We start from the raw sequence: 20,231 nt of genomic DNA on the forward strand, positions 1-20,231 counted from the left end.
GGCTTGGGGGCAGGTGGGAAGATTAATGGGTTGGGGGCTGCTGGGGTGGGAAAAATCATCAAGGCTGCAAGATGGTGTTAGTAAGAGGAGATTGGCTCATTCTGCATCAGGGGCATTATTTAACAAGGGTAGGAGGAAACTGAGTGCCACAGGGGGAGCGGCACCTGGCCTCATGGCACCAGGAGTCCTGGACTGGACTGGACTCCCCCTCCCCCAGCATTAGAGACTGTTGGAACCAGAATGCTAGAGTAGATGAACTTGGGGTCTAATTCTGCAGGGTTCTTTAAAAATGTTGAAAGAAATCTAGGTTTGATAACTCACAGCTCAGAGGCAAATAATTCTCTTATAACTCAGGCAAGATCAAATCTGCAGGTGTGGAACCCTACAAAAAGACTTCATCAATTTCGCACCCCCCACTGTCAACCTCCTGATTCATTTGTGTCCTAATAGTGCTTCCTTCACTTCCTTATCAGTCACCTCCAGTGTTAAAACCTTAAAAGTTTAACAACTCTAGTGTTAAAACCTTCCCTGAAACGATATTAAACACTCTCTTTTTTCAGCTGAATGATGTTCTGTCAGCAAGCATATCGGGCTCAGCAGGGGTTCATTTGAGAAGAATTGTGCTCCTACTGTAACAACAGTCACGCGAATCAATAAGAATGGAGGTGGGGGAGGCAGGTGTATGTGGGCCTGCATATTTGAGTCTTCTTAAGAGGAAAACTCGAAACTTCTCTTTCACATGAAAAGAATGGCCCAGGCTTTTCAATTGTTACCACTTTGAGAGCAGCTTAGAAGATTTTAAACATCTTGATAAAAGTGGAGAAAGAAGAGGAGGGACCCTAACCAGTTTGGGACCAGCTGCCATGTTATGCTCCAAACTGCCTAGGTGTTAAGATCCTCTTCAGCAGCCATTTTATGGGTTCTATGCTATCTTTGCTGAGATGGGAGGCAGAGCCTCCAAGAGGAATTTTATCAGGGGGTCCAAATTTTCTTTTGAGCCCCTTCCCAAAGGAGTGGGGAGATTAAAACAGAGCAGAGGAGGGTGATGAGAGGGTGGGTAAAACAGGGGTGGGGAAGAAACAAAAGGCAAGGGGAGAGTAGCAACACCCAGAAAAGTCTTTGGAGTCTTCTAGGCTTCCCAATGCAGGGGCCAGGTCTACCCACCTGCACAATGTTGGCAGCTACATATAGTAATATTGAAAACCAAAGGCACTCTCTAAAAACTTTTAAATTTAGAAAATCATTGCAGAAAATTAGCATCCTAGTATTTAGGCTCACACTAGAATGGAAAGTGTCCTGTGTGTACCAAAGCTTACTCTGCAGCAGCTGTAGTCTGCAGCTGTGTCCCCGAGTTCCTGTACCCTCCTTCATGGCGAGCAGATCCACAAGCCAAAGAGCTACTGTAGCAGGCCGGTTTCCTCCCAGATTTGACACTGTATTAAAGAGTGTCACGTATGTGTTCCTCAGCCCAGCAGATATGGCTTGCAGCAGCAGCTGCCACTGCACACCCAGCATTCCACACAGTTAGCAAGTTTGGGTGAGATCAGAAAATAGAAGATCCCAGGAAATTTCTGGGCCTCCTTTTCGACCCTGGGCCCAGGTACAAATTGCTTCCTTTACTCCTCTCTCATGGGTCCTGGCCGTCACTACTGTATGTCTATTCCCAAGTAATCTATCTGAAAAGTCCAATATCTTTGCAGTCAATGTGAAGATTTCAGAGGCAATGCAAACAAGAGTGCAATCCTAACCAACTTTTCAGCACTGGCATAGCTGTGCCAGTGTGGTGTGTGCTGCATCCTGCCATTGGGGGGCAGTCACGGAGGTCTCCTTAAGATAAGGTAGTGTTTGTTCCCTTACCTCGGAGTTGCATTGCCTTTATGTCAGTGCTGGAAAGTTGATTAGGATTGCATCCCAAATCAGTTTAAGTGGTGTGGACAACTCAGATTCTGAATACCTTGTTTTGACATAGAAGGCAGGATGTGGTGTTGAAGTCAGGGATCTGAGAAAAAAAAATTATCTAAGGAAAGACACTAAAATAAAACCAGCATACCTGCACTTAAACTGGTTTAAAGTCACATCATGAATACTGATGCAGTGTCATCATTTCTATGCATACTCTGTAGAACCAAGACTGCTGATTTCCATAAAAATGTTGCCATTTATGCACTTTTAAGACCATCACTCAAGTCAGCCTAGGAAGGCAGCTCATCTAAGAGAAGGAAACTCTGACCTCAAACCTCCACTGCCTTGTGGCTACATCCAGTTCTGGAAAAGGCTTCAGGAGTCAACCTCGAGGCAAAATCAGGAGCCGGAGTCCCTTAGGCAGTTCATGGCTGAACACAGTCACGTTCTGGCAACTCCTGCGACGCCGCTGGAACCAACCGTATTGGCTTCTGCCTTTCCATTGGACCATTCCAGCGACGTGGAGAGGGGGGATTTGCTGCATGGGTAACAGCCTATCCTCCATACCTTCTTTACCCAGGCTTCGCGCACTGGAGAGGACACTCCAACTTCGCCATACGGCGTCGGCACAACACGGGAAGCAGCAGTTTACCGGTTATAAGTCTTTGCTCGATTGGCGTAGAGCATGACGCCAGGGGCTGCTTCCGACGGTGGGAGAGATCATTGCATCTCATTGGGCAGCTACCGCCCGCCTTAAGCTGGGCAGTCCCCAGCCAGTAAGGTGTTGCCTCGCCACGGTCCGTTAACCTCATGGGGTGCGTGGGGTTTAGGGTGAAAACCGACAAGCGGATCGACAACTCTGCACCATGCAACAGAAAACAGAAAACTACTGCCCTAAAGCTGGGCACCTGGAACGTTAGGACAATGACACCTGGCTTCTCTGATGACCTGCAAGAAATAGACGACGCACGCAAAACAGCTGTCATCGACATGGAGCTGAGCAGACTGCAGATGGACATCGTCGCCCTTCAAGAGACTAGGCTGCCAGATTCCGGATCTGTCAAGGAGAGAAATTTCTCATTTTTCTGGCAAGGAAAACCACCAAACGAAACCAGGGAACATGGCGTTGGCTTTGCGGTCAGAAATACCCTGCTGAAATCCATCATCCCACCTACTGTGGGAAGTGAAAGAATTTTGTCCCTGCAGCTCCAGTCATCAGCAGGACCTATCACTCTCATCAGTGCTTATGCACCGACTCTGTCGTCTCCAGCAGAAGCCAAAGACAAATTCTATGATGACCTGGCCACCACTGTCAAGAAAATCCCTGTAAAAGAGCCATTGTTCATCCTCGGCGATTTCAATGCTAGAGTTGGTGCTGATAACAGTTCATGGCCCACTTGCTTAGGTCAGTTTGGCACTGGGAGGATGAACGAAAATGGCCAACGCCTGCTAGAGTTTTGCTGTCATCACGGTCTCTGTGTCAGCAACACATTCTTCAACACAAAGCCCCAACATAGAGTCTCTTGGAGACATCCAAGATCAAAGCACTGGCACCAGCTCGACCTGATCCTCACCAGACGCTCCAGCCTTCCCAGCATCAAGATCACACGCAGTTATCATGGTGCTGCCTGCGACACTGACCACTCCCTGGTGTGCAGCAGAGTGAAACTGCAAACAAAGCGACTGTATCACACGAAAAAGGAAGGAAGACCTCGCATTGATACCAGCAAGACCCGGGATCAGAGAAAAGTGGAGGAATTTGCACAAGCGCTTGAGGAATCTCTTCCAGGCCCGGCCGACGCAAACGCATCCAACAGATGGGAACATTTCAAGAATACCGTTTACAACACCGCCTTGTCCATATTCGGCAAGAAGACCAACAAGGCGGCAGACTGGTTTGAAGCCCACTCTGAGGAGTTGACACCAGTCATTGAGGAAAAGAGGAGAGCTCAAGCAGCATACAAGGCCTGTCCCAGTGAGCGCAACCTGCAGGTCCTCCGAACTGCTCGCAGCAAAGTCCAACAGACTGCCAGGAGATGTGCTAACGACTACTGGCTCCAGCTCTGTTCCGAGATACAGATAGCAGCTGACACGGGCAACATCAAGGGGATGTATGATGGTATCAAGCAGGCCCTAGGTCCAACACAGAAGAAAATTGCCCCTCTGTTCCGAGATACTGTATCTGTTCCGAGATACAGATAGCAGCTGACACGGGCAACATCAAGGGGATGTATGATGGTATCAAGCAGGCCCTAGGTCCAACACAGAAGAAAATTGCCCCTCTGAAGTCTGCCACAGGCGAGGTCATCCAGGATCGGGCGCAGCAGATGGAACGCTGGGTGCAGCACTACTCTGAGCTATATTCCAGAGAAAATGTAGTCACCGAAGAAGCACTGAACAACATTGAGTGCCTGCCTGTGCTGGAAGAGCTTGACAGTGAACCAACCCTAGAAGAACTTCACGTGGCCCTGGACTCCCTTGCCTTTGGCAAGGCACCTGGAAAAGACAGCATCCCTGCTGAAGTCCTAAAATGCTGCAAAGAGATCATCGTCACTGAGCTGCATGAAATCCTCTGTCTCTGCTGGAGAGAAGGTGGAGTACCTCAAGACATGAGGGATGCAAACATCATCACGCTGTACAAGAACAAAGGTGACAGGGGTGACTGCAACAACTACCGCGGCATCTCTCTCCTTAGCGTTGTAGGAAAGCTGTTTGCCCGAGTTGTACTAAAGAGGCTCCAGGTACTTGCAGAGAGCGTCTATCCAGAATCGCAGTGTGGATTCCGAGCCAACAGGTCCACCACTGATATGGTATTCTCCCTTAGACAACTGCAGGAGAAATGCAGGGAACAACGACAGCCACTCTTTATAGCCTTCATAGATCTCACAAAGGCTTTCGACCTGGTCAGCAGAGACGGCCTCTTCAAGATTCTCCCCAAGATTGGATGTCCACCCAGGCTCCTCAGCATCATCAGATCTTTCCACAAGGACATGAAAGGCACTGTTGTCTTCGATGGCTCCACATCAGACCCTTTTGACATCCGAAGCGGAGTGAAGCAGGGCTGTGTTCTTGCACCAACCTTGTTTGGGATTTTCTTCGCTGTCCTGCTGAAGCAGGCCTTTGGAACTGCAACAGAAGGCATCTATCTCCGGACCAGATCAGACGGAAAGCTCTTCAACCTCTCCAGACTGAGAGCAAAATCCAAAGTCCAGCTGAAATGTCTGCGTGACTTCCTCTTTGCCGACGATGCAGCTGTCACTACCCACTCTGCCAAAGATCTCCAGCAGCTCATGGATCGTTTTAGCAAGGCCTGCCAAGATTTTGGTCTGACAATCAGCCTGAAGAAAACACAGGTCATGGTTCAGGATGTGGACTCACCTCCCTGCATTACAATCTCTGAGCATGAACTGGAGGTTGTCCATGACTTTGTGTACCTTGGCTCAACGATCTCCGACACACATTCTCTCGATACCGAGCTAAACAAGCGCATCGGTAAAGCAGCTACCACGTTTTCCAGACTCACAAAGAGAGTCTGGTCCAACAAGAAGCTGACGGAACATACCAAGATCCAGGTCTACAGAGCTTGCGTCCTGAGTACACTTCTGTACTGCAGCGAGTCATGGACTCTTCGCTCACAACAGGAGAGGAAACTGAGCGCTTTCCACATGCGCTGCCTCCGACGCATCCTCGGCATCACCTGGCAGGACAAAGTTCCAAACAACACAGTCCTGGAACGTGCTGGAATCCCTAGCATGTATTCACTGCTGAAACAGAGACGCCTGCGTTGGCTTGGTCATGTCGTGAGAATGGATGATGGCCGGATCCCAAAGGATCTCCTCTATGGAGAACTCGTGCAAGGAAATCGCCCTACAGGTAGACCACAGCTGCGATACAAGGACATCTGCAAGAGGGATCTGAAGGCCTTAGGGATGGACCTCAACAAGTGGGAAACCCTGGCCTCTGAGCGGCCCGCTTGGAGGCAGGCTGTGCAGCATGGCCTTTCCCAGTTTGAAGAGACACTTTGCCAACAGTCTGAGGCTAAGAGGCAAAGAAGGAAGGCCCATAGCCAGGGAGACAGAGCAGGGACAGACTGCACTTGCTCCCGGTGTGGAAGGGATTGTCACTCCCGGATTGGCCTTTTCAGCCACACTAGACGCTGTGCCAGAACCACCTTTCAGAGCGCGATACCATAGTCTTTCGAGACTGAAGGTTGCCAATACAATACAATACTCAAGTCAGTACGAGTGTAACTGTTTGGGATTTATTTGTTTTGTTGATGAATTGCAGCCTGCATTTTCAGTAATTGACCCCCTCTCCCTTTGGTTGAAAAGAGCAAACCATAACACCTGAAAGGAGAATATTTAAGCCAGGGAATTTCATTGGTACTACCTTCCTGCAATACACAAAAATATGACAACAAAGAAAGCTTGGAAACACACCTGCCAACTTATGTAGAGCAGCTATGAGTGTGTGTTCCCACTATAACACGTTTTGAGCTGTGTTAACCTCATGTTTCATGGCCTGTAACTCTCATGTTTAATTCTGAGCATGTCTCATGCTCTGTAACCGGAGTGCACACTGGGAAGAGAACAGTACAAAGTCTGTGACTTGCTTACACTGCTCAAGAATGTATATTGATTATACAAGGTGGAGGCTAGCAGGGAATCTTCCTTACTGCTGGAAGGGGCAGCGTGGGGGATCACGAAATCATGTCATCGTAAAGGAAAAAGGTTAAAAAACATCTCATTGTGGCAGTGATCTAGATTCAGGTATTTTCTTTCATCTTCAATGTACGATTCATTTCCTTTCACAGGCAAGGAAGTTTGGTAATAGTGATGAGTAGTGTCTTCAATGAGGCAGGGCTCTTCAGGACTGAGCGGGCAGAAGGTAGAAGAACCATTGTTGCCATAATTCAGGTGTGCTTTTCCTTCACATGTCTCTTCTCCAAACATATCTACATTAGACCTTAGTGGATGGTAGCCAACCCTTACTGTAGGTGGAATATTAAGAGCATGTTGGATGCCAAAATCAATAGTATTTATGGAGGCTAGAGTTTCGCAGTGTAGACCTGCAAGAAATGTAGTAGAACCATTGCAATATTTGTCTGCAGGGGAATTTCTTCCTAGGTCCATGTTCTTATTCCAGGTTTGCTCTCTGTCTTCAGAATATGCAAAGGCTGGAGGTTCCAGGTCTCTGCTGTCATATTCCATGCTCCCCATCTGTTTGCACTTGTCCAAGTATGTAGTGCAGCCCATGTCCTGGGCATGCTCAATTACATAGGATGATTTCCCAAAACTGCAGCCTTTGGCAAGAGACAAACAATTATTCAGCATCTGCTCTTGAGGAATTTTGTCTCTGAAATGTTCAGTGAAGCAACTGTGTGACTCAAAGTCTTCCTGCCTGGAAATAATTAATGGCAACGTGTCTTGGCTTTGTATCTCATCGGTCAGGGACTAAAGAAAGAAAAATGTATCATCACATTATGCAGCTAAATTAAAACTCTGTGACTAGAGTTCTAGATGAGTTCTTTAGAACTAGAAGCCCACCCAAAAAATTGGTTGGTTAGTTCAGATCAGTAGTGAAAGTCAGCCCATCCCTCCTGTTGTGGGGATAGGGCCAGTGATAAACACATACGATTTGCTCAACACCTCTCTTTGACATGGTAAAATGCATTTGACTGAAACACTTGAGTTACTGGATTTGTAATGGCATACTACTCACAAAACACACCATTATGTCAGTGTTATAGCTAATTGTATTTTTCAGTCTTACTGGTGTACTTTTTATAATGGTGGTAAATTAGTATTTGTAGAAACCAAGCACAGTAAAACAACCCCCTTGTATACAGGGACAGTTGCGTTCTGGAGAATCCATCCCTTCCTTTGTCCAAGAGCAAAGTGATGCTCCCAGAAAAATGTTGAAAAACCATCTAGTTAAATCCAGTTCTATTTTTAGGTTATTCAGGGCCCAATCCAAAGGGTCACTTGGGCTGAAGCAAGTCCCTTGCGCCAGCCTGAGAGTGTTGCAAAAGAGCCGTAAAGCACTTTTGCACCACTCAAAGAGGAGATAGGCCGGTGCACAGATGTGTGCCTTCCCACACTGCTGTGGGCCCTAGGGAGAAGGTGAGTTGAGTCAGCCGAGCTTGGCTCATGCAGGGGTCGGGGGTGTGTGAGGAGGGAGTGTTTTGGGGCAAGGGGAGGACAGGGCAGGCAGTTCCTGGGAGTGGGCAGGTAAGCAGGTGGCAGGGCCAGGACCCAGCAGTTATGCTGGGTCCTGACCCAATTCCTGGGCAGCCCAGGGCAGTCCCGAGCTGCTTAAATTTGTGTCACCTCTTTAGTGTGACACAGGATAAGGGGAAACATTTCCCCTTGCTTCGGGCTGCACAACTTTTGGCCCCAAACTTGTGCTGGATGCAGCGCAGGCCCGCTGTCCTGCCTGCTTCCAGCACAAGTTAGGATTGTGCTCACATTGCATTCTAGGTGTGTCTTTCCAGATGTTGAGGCATTTTTCTTTCTTTTAAGAAGTTACATCCCCTGAGGTCAGTGTACACACTCAGTGACAACAAAAATGATGTCAGAATGATCATGGACCTTGATCCAGAGAAAACTAGTTGCATTACGTTTCACTGAAGCCAATGGGACTAAAGTTAGGCTGGATGAGCTCAAGCAGAGATAGACAGTGTAACATCTGTAGGCTGTATACTGCCTGCTAAAGCTTTTATTTTTTAGTCATTCCAGTTCCAACTTGGGGAAAGTATGGGACTGCTGAAATAAAGGGAACCACCTTGGCTCACAATTCCTGCTTTGCCAATCCACCAACAACAAAAGAAGTGGAATGATAACGAAATCACAGAAGTCAGCAAATTCTGGATTGCTCCCAATCTTCAGTAGCACTCAGGTGTGATCAAGAAAAAGAATCCAGAAAGTGATTATGCACATTGATTCTTAATGCCTGAGACACCACAGCCTGTGAGCAGGTAATCCTCTATCCCTGTGTCAAAGTACCAGTATTCTCATTTTACTTTCTCTTACCATCCACTTCTTTAGGGACAAGTAACAGTTGCACTTGAAGGGACATGGAAGACCCTCATTGACGGACATGCCACAACTGACACAATGCACCTCCAAGACTCTCAGTGACTTTCAACCTTTTTCAACTCACAGCACACTGACAAGGTGCTAAAATTTTGAAGGCACACCATCAGTTTTTTGACAATTGACAAGGCACTGCATGGTGTTGGTGGGGAGGGGGGCTCACATTCCCAATAATAATAACTGACCTCCCCCAAACTCCTGCTCTAATTTATCAATTTGCTTCTCTACACACACTCCATCTGTCATAGTGAAGGGCATCTTGCTAGTTAATAAAGTGAATGTTACCTCAGTATCTTTAGTCCATTTAAGTCTTGTGGAAATGGGTGGAACAACCATTTTATGTGCCTTTTGTATTGATCTTCTTGTTTCTGCTTCTGATTTTGTTTCTGGTCTTGGGTGATCATGAGCCCCCTTTGACTTGAAACACAAATGAACAGAGGAAAAAAACATAAAACCATGGAATATTTACAGTGCAGTTTTCACTGGGTATTAGTGTCTCAGGTGCCTCATTTCATGTAGCTTATGTTTCTTCCAGAGGCACATTTCATTTTGGATTAAAGCTATAGGTTAAAAAGGAAGTCTCATGTCCCATTTGCCTCAACAACAAAATCATTCCAAAATATATGCACATAGAATAGTCCAGAGGTTCTCACACATTTAGCATCGGGACCCACTTTTTAGAATGAGAATCTGTCAGGACCGCCTGAAGTGATAACATGACCAGAAGTGACATCATTAAGCAGGAAAAATTTTAACAATTTTAGGTTGCAATCCTACCCACACTTACCCAGGAGTAAGTCCCATTTACTATCCTTGCTAAAAGAATATACATAGTAGCTTGTTAAAAGTATAGATGTGTAACATTTCCCCAAATGCAGTCACATCCCATGGTAGCATCAAGTCTAATATATTAAAAATAAAATAGTGAAATGGAAGGGGACCCACCTGAAACTGGCTCATGACCCACCTGGTGGGTCCAGACCCACAGTTTGAGAAACACTGGCATAACAGTATTAACAACAATTAAAATTAGTTTCTTATGGCCCAATTCTATCTCCTTCCCCTGCCAGCATAACGTGTTGTTATGTGTGTTATGTGTGTCCTCTTTTATTTAGCAGGGGGAGAGTAACTGGCCCACCTCACCCCAGCAGTGTCTTTTCTAGTGGCTGTTTGCCTGTGTTTTGCATCTTTTAGATTGTGAGTCCTTTTGGGACAGGGAGCCATTCGTTATTTGATTTTTCTCTGTAAACCGCTTTGTGAACTTTCTATTGAAAAGCGGTATATAAATACTGTTAATAATAATAATAATAATAATAAATATTGAAATGAATGGGGACCCACCTGAAATTGGCTCACGACCCACCTAGTGGGTCCCAACCCACTAGGAATAGGCTATTTTGCAAACAGAGTCTGGGTTAAAAATTCAAAATGAAAAGAGCGTTCACATATAAGAAATGCAAGATTATCTTTTCTTAATCCATGTTCTTTGCAAGGTTATTGAATTGTGATGTAGCTTTTTGCAGTTGTAGCTAGGAGAAAATGCACAAATGAGCATATCACTGATTTCCATGATGATTCACATGTGATTTTGATCCCTTCCACATCAGTAACCCAAGGATTATGACAACAGCCCATTTTTGGTTGCAGTCCTATGTACAGGGAGCGGGGGTAAGCTCCATTCAATTCAGTGAATCACACTTCTGAGAACACCGCCATTATTTCATATCCTACTTTCTGATATAAATAACAAAGGGCCCAATCCAGAAGGGATACTTGGGCTGACACAAGTCCCTTGAGCCAGCCTGGGAGGAGACAGGCCAGTGCACAGGCATGTGCCGGGCTCCCCATGCTGATGCGGGCCCCGGAGGACAGGTGAGTTCTGTTGGCCAAGCTCAGCTGGCGCAGGGGTTGGGGGAGCACAGGGAGGGCAGGGAGGAGGTGGGAGGGAGGCGTTACGGGGTGGTAGTGGGCGGGTGGCAGGCATTCCCAGGGACAGGTGGGGGGTGGGGAGTATACAGTTATACCGGATCCTGACCCCGTTCCCAGGCAGCATGGCGCGGCTCCACCTCATCAGGTGGTGCAGATCCGAGTAGACCCATTGGGGCCGCTGTGACATGGGGTGAAGGGAAACATTTCCTCTTGCCTCGGGCTGCACTGCTTTTGGCCCTAAACTTGCACTGGATGCAGCGCAGGCCTACTGGTCTGCCTGCTTTGTAGCCCTTCCCAAATGAGAATGGCCAGGCTGGGTGGATAGTACACATAGCATTGTGACACTGATGTGGCCCTAGGGTTCTGAATATCTATTACGGAAAGATGATTTAAAGTGTTTTCATTTAATTTTTCAAAGGAGAAAGCATTTACTTAAGTGGGTGCACAATCCTGACTCTGATTTCAGCTGGCACAGGCCCCCTGTGCTGGCCTATGAGTGTCAAAACATATTCACAATTACTATCCAGCTGGCTAGGCTGGTGCAAAGATGTGCGCTGGCCTGCTGGCACCAGATCCGGACCTGGAGGGGGTAAGTTTGTGCCGGGCAGGCTGGTGCAGGGGGTGGGAGAGGGGTTGAGAGGGCATTCCAGGGATGGGGAGGGAGCTTGTTGGACCAGGGGGTGGATTGGGCCTGGGAGAGGGATAGAATCAGCCGTGGTAGTACAGGCTGAATTCTAACCCCCACTCCCAGCATGATCGGCTTTACACAGACCACTCGGATTTGCATCAGCAAATTCATTGGTGCAGATTCAAGTAGCTCCATAGGGGTGGCTAGGGCACAGGTTAAGGGGAAAAATATCCCATTAGCCTGAATTATGCTCCAGCCAGCATCATGCAGTTCAGGTCAGTCAGCACAGGCCAATCCAAAGTTAGGATTGGGCTGTGGTACTAGTAACATTAAGTAGATATATATTGGGTTATATAACTGACAATTTTTTTAAAAAGGAAGTAATTCATATAGTTTTACATCAAAACAGAAACATTAGTTTTTATGAACATGTGTGATCTTGTACATAGTTACTCAGGAATAAGGCTCCTTTAGTTAAATGTGACTTGTTTCCAGATATGTCTGAACTGCATTGTTGTAACTAAAGACAAAGCAAGATGTAGCTGCCACTGGTTCTAGAGGGTAGAGCCTCCGTTAGCCCGAAGATAACATCAGAAGGTCGCCAGTTCGAGAACACCGGTAGCTCCCTGAGCGGCAAGACCTTGAAGCAGCTGACAAGCTGAGCCAAGTTATTCCATCTGCTCTGAGCGAAGAAGCGTCTTGGCTGCCCTCCATGTGGGAGGCACTGGAGGCCAGAAGAGAGATCAGACCCGGAAGATCCTTCTGAAATGTTGTGTGGTTCTTGAAAGAGAGAACCGTTTATGATTGTAAAAATCCCCTTGAGGGATTTAGAAATGCCTGCCTATGTAAACCGCCTTGAATAAAGTCAGAGGAGTAATCTGATGACCAGAAAGGCGGTATATAAATACCGAGGAGTTATTATTATTATTAGTAGTAGTAGTAGTAGAACTCTTCTCTGAGTCAAAACTCACAATTGTCCCCTCTTTTTTTGTCATACATATTTAATGTTTCCTGCACCTCTGTGTACTTAGCAGTAGTGGCAGTCACATTAACTGAAGCAATCTCCATCCTGCCTTTTCAAGGTACAAAATTGGCACAAGGCAGCTAACACAAGGCAGCTAAGTACAATAAAAATGCAAAACAATGAAACAACTATATACTAGTATACTATAGTATACTATACAAAACAATGAAATTAACATACTATATATTAAAAACAGAAGCTAAAAGGACATCTCTGATAAAAAAAATTGAAACAGATTTGTGAAATAAACTTTCTTTATGTATGATCAGAACTTTCTGAGACCTGGTGACCACTTTCTTAGAAATAGGATCTCAGATTATAGAGATAACTTTACAATGACCCCAAATGGTTATTCTTATATGTCAGAAAAGATTGGGCTACCTGGACAGGTTTCATGGATTTCCTACTGAAGATGACTGCTTCAGGTTCCCTTGGGGGAGAAAGATGGGATAGAAATTTGGTAAAAATATATAATATATATTTTCCCAAGGGAACCTGAAGCAGTCATCTTGCGTAGGAAATCCATGAAACCTGTCCAGGTATTGTGGTATGAGCCAGTGTGGTATAGTGATTAGAGAGTCAGACTTGGGCAAGGAAGATCTGGGTTCAAAATTTCACTCAGTCATGAAGGTAACTGGGTGACTGTGGGCCAGTCACACTATATTTCAGCCTCACCTATCTCACAAAGTTGTTGTGACATCAAAGGGGTGGGGGGAAAGGGTCCTTGGAGGAAGGGCAGTATAAATATGTGAATAAATATCCAATTTTGTAATTTCTGTGAACATAAGAACATAATAACATAAGATCAGGGCCCATCCAGTCGAACTTCCTTTATCTCACAATGGCCACCAGACACCTCAGAATACACTCAGGACAACAAGACATCTGTATCTTCTTGCTTCTCCCTTGCATCTGGCATTCAGAGATAGACTACCTCTAAAACTTGGAGGTGGCCTATGATCATTGTGGCTTGTAACCTGTGAACTTTTCCTTCATAAATTTGTCCAACCCCCTTTTAAAGATTTCTAGGCCAGGCTACCATCACATTCTGTGGTAAGGAGTTCCACAGGTTAATTACATGCTGGGTAAAGAAATATTTCCTTTTGTCTGTTCTAATTCTCCCACTAGTCAATTTCAATGGATGTCCCCTTATTCTGGTGTTTTGTGAGATGGAAGAGAACTTCCTTCTGTCTACTCTATCCATCCCATGCACAATTTTGTAAGTCTCAATGAGCCTCAGTCGGCCTCCTTCTTTCTAGACTGAAGAGGCCAAAACACTGTAGCCTTTCCTCATAAGGCAGGTGTCCCAGCCCATTAATTTCATGCAGTTGGTGTGAAAAAGACTCAGTTTTGTTCACCATCAAAATACAGCTCAACCAGGACAGCAGATTTGCCTTGAATCAGTCTGACAGTTCTCATTTTACCAACCTGAAAAAATATGAATGATCCTTCGTGTCTCCAGAAGTTGGTTACAGGATATCCACCGTGACCTCGACAAGGAATGAGCTTCAAAGGCCCACTGCAGTTCGGGCAAGATTTTCCTGTAAGTAAATGTTTTCCCTCAAGTGAACTTTGTTTTAAGAAGAATCCTTGCTGTCTCCATGTATTGCAAAATGTAACTGTACAGTATAATTCTTTATTCTGGATTTAGGGCAAAACCATTTTGACCAGCATAAGAAGTAGATTGTGTATGAGCAGAAAATGTGTCCAATGACCATGGCAATAGATGTCTGATGCTGCAATCTTATATAAACTTACATGGGAGCAAGTCCCATTCATCTGAATAGGACTTTTGAGTAGACGTACCTAGGCCTGCACTCTTATTTTCATTCCCTAAACACATTTACTTACAAGTAAAGCTCCCATTAATGTCTAAGTAAGTATGCCTTGAATTTAAGCTGGCACTACGATCCATGAGTGTACCTAGAGCATTTTTAGGTATGCAAAAAGGCTTTCCTAGTTTTCATGTCTGATGGGATGCCCTCCAGAATACCTCCCAACCATCTTGCATGAAGCATCTTTTCAGGGCTGCAAGGGCCTGTGGTGGAAAGTGGATGGTGGGATTGGGGAAGCATCAGGGCATGTGTAGAAGGTCATGCATGGCTTTTGGATCCCATCCATTACATTGCAGTAAGGCCCATGAAATCAACAGGACTTACTTCTAAAGAAAGTCTTCAGGACTAGCATATTAGACAAGCGTAAAGAAGTTTTCGTAGAAAATGGATTTGACTGCAGCAAGAATGAAAGAGCACACACAAAGCTCAAACTCAGCTAAAAGTTTCATATTGACAAGCAAGATATCAGTTCAGTACACTTCTACCTGAAATTAATTTGTGTTGCAATTTGTTTGCAAAGTGTGTGTCACCCACTAACTCTTGTTTTGGTTACTTTACAATTCAAAATATATACACAGTCACCTAGCTTTGTCATCTTTTGGTAGTCTCAAATGTGTGATCAAAATGACTTATTTTGAGTACAATTGATTTGAATATTTTGCAATTAATGGAATTTCACTGGAAAAGCTTCTGTTGAGAGAATTACAAAGCTGTCTCAAATTACTATTGCTTCTTTTTAGCATTTCATGAAGCAATTATACATTTTGGAAATTACTCTTTCTAGTACCACCATTGAATTTTTACAATATTTTTTTTTCCAAATTAAAACAGTCAGTTTCCAACTTTTATTTAGTATTATGAATGCCTTTTAATACAAATTCCCCATTTATGACATCTCTGTTGTTGTAAAACTTAAACTCTGTTTTATTGGTTCTAATCATATCTTCTGTTCATCAGATTTTCAGGACCTGGAAGAATTTAGGAGGAACCCACAATTAAAATTATAACCAAGACTGTGTGTTTACCGTAATTCCATGCAAATGTAAAATTTATTGCAATGTTCTATTGGTGCTAATAGAACCTCCCTCCCTCCTGGCTAAATCATAGTATATTGTAGTAAAATTTTGTGTTTGCGTTGTGTATTTGTTATTCTGTATTTATTTCGTTTTGTTTTCTGATGCTATTACTTTAGTCCTGACCTCTAGATAGAACATTTGATACACTATAGATGAACATTTTTAAGAACCCAGTCAATTTTAAACAGAAATATTTTGATTTAATAAGTTTCAGAGCGCAATCCTAACCTGTACTACAGTGCAATAAGGGACAAAACTGTGAAGCTATAGGTGATAGTAGATCACTCTGTAAATGCTTTTGAGGCCTAATATCTGTGGGACCACAATATCAAATGAAAACCCAAAGTGATCAGCAGGTGGTCTCAGGTATGCAGCATGATTAGCTTCAAACACACACACACTTACTTTGCTGTTTCTGCCGGGCTTTATCACATATTGCTGGTCTCAGATAGATCTTCCTCCCATCAAGAGCTGAACAATCATTGCTGCAGACCACTACACCAAGGCAGGATTTCTTTAAGATACGCGAGTTGTGATTGTTGGTGTTCCGCATTGCCCAGCTACTCAGGTGCCTCTGAGCATTTTTATCATCCGCACTATAGATATATTTTATGTAGGAATCTGGCCATTCCTGGAAGCAATCTGTTTGTTTCAGGTTCTGTTGAAAACCCAAAAATTTAACATTTCAAACCCAATACAGTGTTTAATTTCAAGACAAGATTCTGATTGTCTCTCTTTTTTTCTTTCTACAGTGATGCACTAAGTAACTTGGCTTTGGAACTAGTAAGAATTTTTCACATTGAAATTAATGTAATAACTGTACTCCATCCTGATTTTCACTATAAAGGCTGCTTTCAGGAATGAATTAGGTATGTATAACAAGGGAAAGGTGTACTGCCTTCATTTTTACTCAAATTATTTTGATTGTTTTCAGAAACTTTTTTTAAAAAAAGCGGAACTACTTAGCATGGAAACTTGGGTGGTATTTTCCTTTAGACATTTCTTTTGCCTAGAAATTACAAACTGCTCTTTGAACTTAGTGGAGATTAGACATAAGTGGCGATTAGAGATTAGAGATGAGTATGCTAGCATTCTATTGGTACAGATTCTAAGAAAGAAATTCTCAGGAGGAAAAAAAAACCGAGTGTGCATGTGTCTACTCAGTGGTTCTCGAACTATGGGTCACAACCCACCAGCGGGTTGTGACCCAATTTTTGGTGGGCCGCAAAACTGACAAGCTGATAGTTTACAGGAATATTATATTGAGCAGGATATAAACTGAAACAAAGAAGCACATACACATTTACTCATGAGTAGGCAACCGCGCATTGGTCCATTTTGAAGGGAAGGCCAAGGGAAATGCTACACCACCAGGGTGTCCTGATCCAATGAGTGTGGAGCAAAATAAACGCTTCAGAAGGTGGTCCCCCACCGTAGTAAAAAGGATAAAAACAGAGGCTTGAGCGGCTGATAAATCTGAAATTTTTTTTGTTTCATAAAGCTAGGTGGGTTTCAACAGAGTGTCTTTTTAAAAAGTGGGTCCCAATGCTAAATCTTTGGGAATCACCAATCCATTCGATCCTAGTTATATTTCAGGATAATGCCATCTTGTTTAACCACAAGCTTACACTGTGAAATTTTGTGGTTTCTGCGAGCTGAACAGTTATAATTTTGAACAAAAAAATCCACTTAAAAGTGGTTTTTACAAATTACCACAGTTATCAGGATCTACCCTACACGCGAAATCAATGGGATTTAAAAAGCATTTAACTTTGCCTGAATTATATTAAGACTTATACATAGACCTCAGAACTAAGAGGCCTTCACGACTTCTTTGTACAGTAGTATTTTGCCTCTACAAGATACATATTCCTATTAATTTAAGATGATGCCCACATCTTAAATGATCTTCTTATCATTTAGCTTCATGGTAAGACTTAATAGTACCTATAGTATATTTTAATTTAGAGGGTTCAAATGTCTAATGGAACAATGATTACTGTATATTTAAAAACAATTCAGTTTTGAGAGTTAATGGACACAATCTTGCATAGCACTTATTCATTTCAGTGGAGTGTGTGCAAGAGATGTTCTTGGTGAAATGTGGTCAAAGAAGGTAAGATGTCATATACTGTATTAATAGACAAGTGTTTGGTGGATTGAGTACACCAACTACCAAGCCCATTTTGATCAACTAAAATCACTCTGATGAAGGGTATTGCCTTGTCTAGTTTGTGAACCTTGTTCTATGAGATCAGTGTCAGCACCAGGTTGTCCTGAGCTGAGGCTTCCAGCCCCCCCCCCCACTTGCCTCTGATGGCACATTAGGCACTATCAGTGCCACTGGTACTGGGTTCAGGGGTGGTCCAGTTAGGTGACTTGGCCAACTGTTAACACCACCACAGTCAATGTGGTACAAATGCTCTGCAAATACAGTGCACTCCATCCATGAAATCAGCTTCAAGCCCCTTGTTAAATGTCAACAGTTTTCAGTGACAAGTTGGCATCATGTATCAGTCTGATGATGTTCTAAATGCGAACAATGCAATAGTTCCTTGGGGCAAAAATCTCTTTTGGTTTACATGATTCTATGAAGTGCCTGCCATGTATGCTAGCACTTATGTAAGTTGTGTTATACAAATGAAGGGGACAGGCCAAAATATGGTTGCTTTAAAAGGTCATTTAGAATAGTTGCCATTTCTAAATTAAGTCTGGAATGGTATATACATACCTTGGGCAGCTTGATGTCATTGATGTCCCAGCTAACCAGTTCCCTATTTTGAGAAGCCAAGCTTCCTTGGTCCATGGTGACATCCTCAGGAACTCTCAGCATTTCAGAATCCTTCCCCTGGATGTACTGAGTCTCTACTGTCCGCTTTCGATGTTGTCTTGCAACCTTTGCTCATGAGCAGTTAGAACCAGGAAGCTTTCTCCTGCAGTGAAATGATAGGTTGCTCATTAAAGATAAAAATCAGTATCCTTTTGCTAGAAAAACTTGTTCCATTAAAAGTTTTGCAAGCAGCCAAGATCATGGAAAGTTGTGCTTTGAGACAAGAGTGTGGTCTTAGGGAGCCAATGTTTACAGAGAGGAAAAGCTCCAAATATGTTATTTCCCTTATTCTGGTATTTAAGGAACCAAAGCATACCTTGTTTTAATACTTTTATACTAGTTAAACCCACACATTGTCATAAAAAGCAAGTATGTTAGTCAAGCTGACATGTTGCTTTGCTAAGTTAGAATTGTGTTGTAAGAGTTAATAGAAACAACTGCTATTACTAGTTCCTTTTTTTTTTTCCTTGAGTGCCCATACATGGAATGTTTTACATTTTGGCCCCAAATACAGCTAAAGATAACTAAGATGAAGTCCCATTCGTATCAATAAAACAAGCTGATCATGACTAGCTTAGGGCCAAAATGGACAAGACATGGGAGATTTTCATTTTTGCTTAAAAACAAGCTCTAGTCTGTATCAGGGTGGTGCCACTGTGGATCAGGATGGAAAGGGGGTCCATCATTTCCCCCCATGCCATTTCCCCACTCTAAATTTCCTTCTCCTAAGCTGTTATCTGGCCCACCAGGGAAAATATGAAGTGCTGAAAATTCATAAATGCAGGAGTCCACAGCACTGCTTTTAACACTAAAAATAGAACAACTGAGAGATCTGATCATAAATCTCTCAGGGCCCAATCCTATCCAATTTTCCAGTGCTGGTGCAGGTGTGCCAGTGGAGTGTGTGCTGCCTCTTGTCATGGAGGGGCAATCACTGGGGCATTCTCAAGGTATGGGAATATGTGTTCCCTTACCACGGGGTTGCATTATGGCTACACCATAGCTGGAAAGTTGGATAGGATTGGGCCCTAAACCATTTCTGCCCCTGAAGTCTTATTGCTTTCAGCAGAACATAGTCCTAACTATGCTGCAAGGCCTCTGTATGTAATAAAAATAAGGTGTAATATATATATATATGTTTGTGTTGCTTCAGAACACTCAACACTTCCAATGTCTCAGCAGTCAAAATGATCAAAACTTGGCCTCATAAATCGGGTGGGTTAAGACATTTACTAGAGAAGCTGAAACCTGGGCCCTCCCCCCCCCCAAAGTAAGGGGCATTCCAGTTCAAATTAGAGTGGGTGTTCGATAGGTAGGATTGGTTTATTTTTCTGATGACCTCCTTATACATTACCATTCGTTCATTTTGTGTGAAAAGAGAACTGGAGAATACTCATGAAAGGAATGCTATGCCCATCATAATGGTACAGAATTGGAAAATGCTAAAGGGTTATGTAGCCTAATGCCTGCTGTGAGAGAAGACTATTCCCATATCAGTGCCCCACAAATCAAATGACAAAATCCAGAGCACAGGTCACACAGCAGGTATTCCAATGCAAATGTTCAGATGGATTGCCTGTTTGGAATACTCACTGATCCAGGAATGTAATGGGGCGGGGGGGGGGAAGCAGATCTCTGGGATTTCTCTTATAGCAGGAGAGATGATGTCATCAGCCGGAGCACTTGCATACTGCCTCTGAAATATTTTTCAAAGGAATTTAGCTCAGAAGAAACATCAGGCTCAGCAGGCAACATACTGAGACCTTTGCCAAGAGACATAGGAGGTCTGGTCTAGAGGGTAGAGCCTCCATTTGCCTGAAGATAACATCCACAAGGTCGCCAGTTTGTGGCAACTGGCACCGTGCGACCTTGAAGCAGCTGACAAGCTGAAGCCGAGCTATTCCATCTGCTCT

General features: G+C 44.0%; 1 protein-coding gene across 1 annotated transcript; it reads right to left on the reverse strand.

Moving 5' to 3' along the window:
• Window positions 1-6,614: 6,614 nt before the first annotated feature.
• On the reverse strand, window positions 6,615-18,294 carry GCM1 (glial cells missing transcription factor 1). Its single transcript, XM_066622695.1, has 5 exons — window positions 18,220-18,294; window positions 15,894-16,146; window positions 14,006-14,118; window positions 9,282-9,413; window positions 6,615-7,355 (listed from the first exon to the last, which is right to left on the reverse strand). The coding sequence occupies exons 1-5, from the start codon at window positions 18,292-18,294 to the stop codon at window positions 6,615-6,617; spliced, it is 1,314 nt and encodes a 437-aa protein (XP_066478792.1).
• Window positions 18,295-20,231: the final 1,937 nt, after the last annotated feature.

Source organism: Tiliqua scincoides, chromosome 1 (assembly GCF_035046505.1).
Source record: "Tiliqua scincoides isolate rTilSci1 chromosome 1, rTilSci1.hap2, whole genome shotgun sequence".
In the NCBI taxonomy this organism is placed as follows: Eukaryota; Metazoa; Chordata; class Lepidosauria; order Squamata; family Scincidae; genus Tiliqua; species Tiliqua scincoides.

Coding starts and splice junctions, on each gene's coding strand:
- GCM1 (XM_066622695.1), bottom strand. CDS start 18,294: ATGGACCAAGGAAGCTTGGCTTCTCAAAATAGGGAACTGGTTAGCTGG. Junction 14,119..15,893: donor AGCCCGGCAGAAACAGCAAA/GTAAGTGTGTGT, acceptor ATTTACTTACAG/GAAAATCTTGCCCGAACTGC. Junction 7,356..9,281: donor AATGGACTAAAGATACTGAG/GTAACATTCACT, acceptor TTCTTTCTTTAG/TCCCTGACCGATGAGATACA.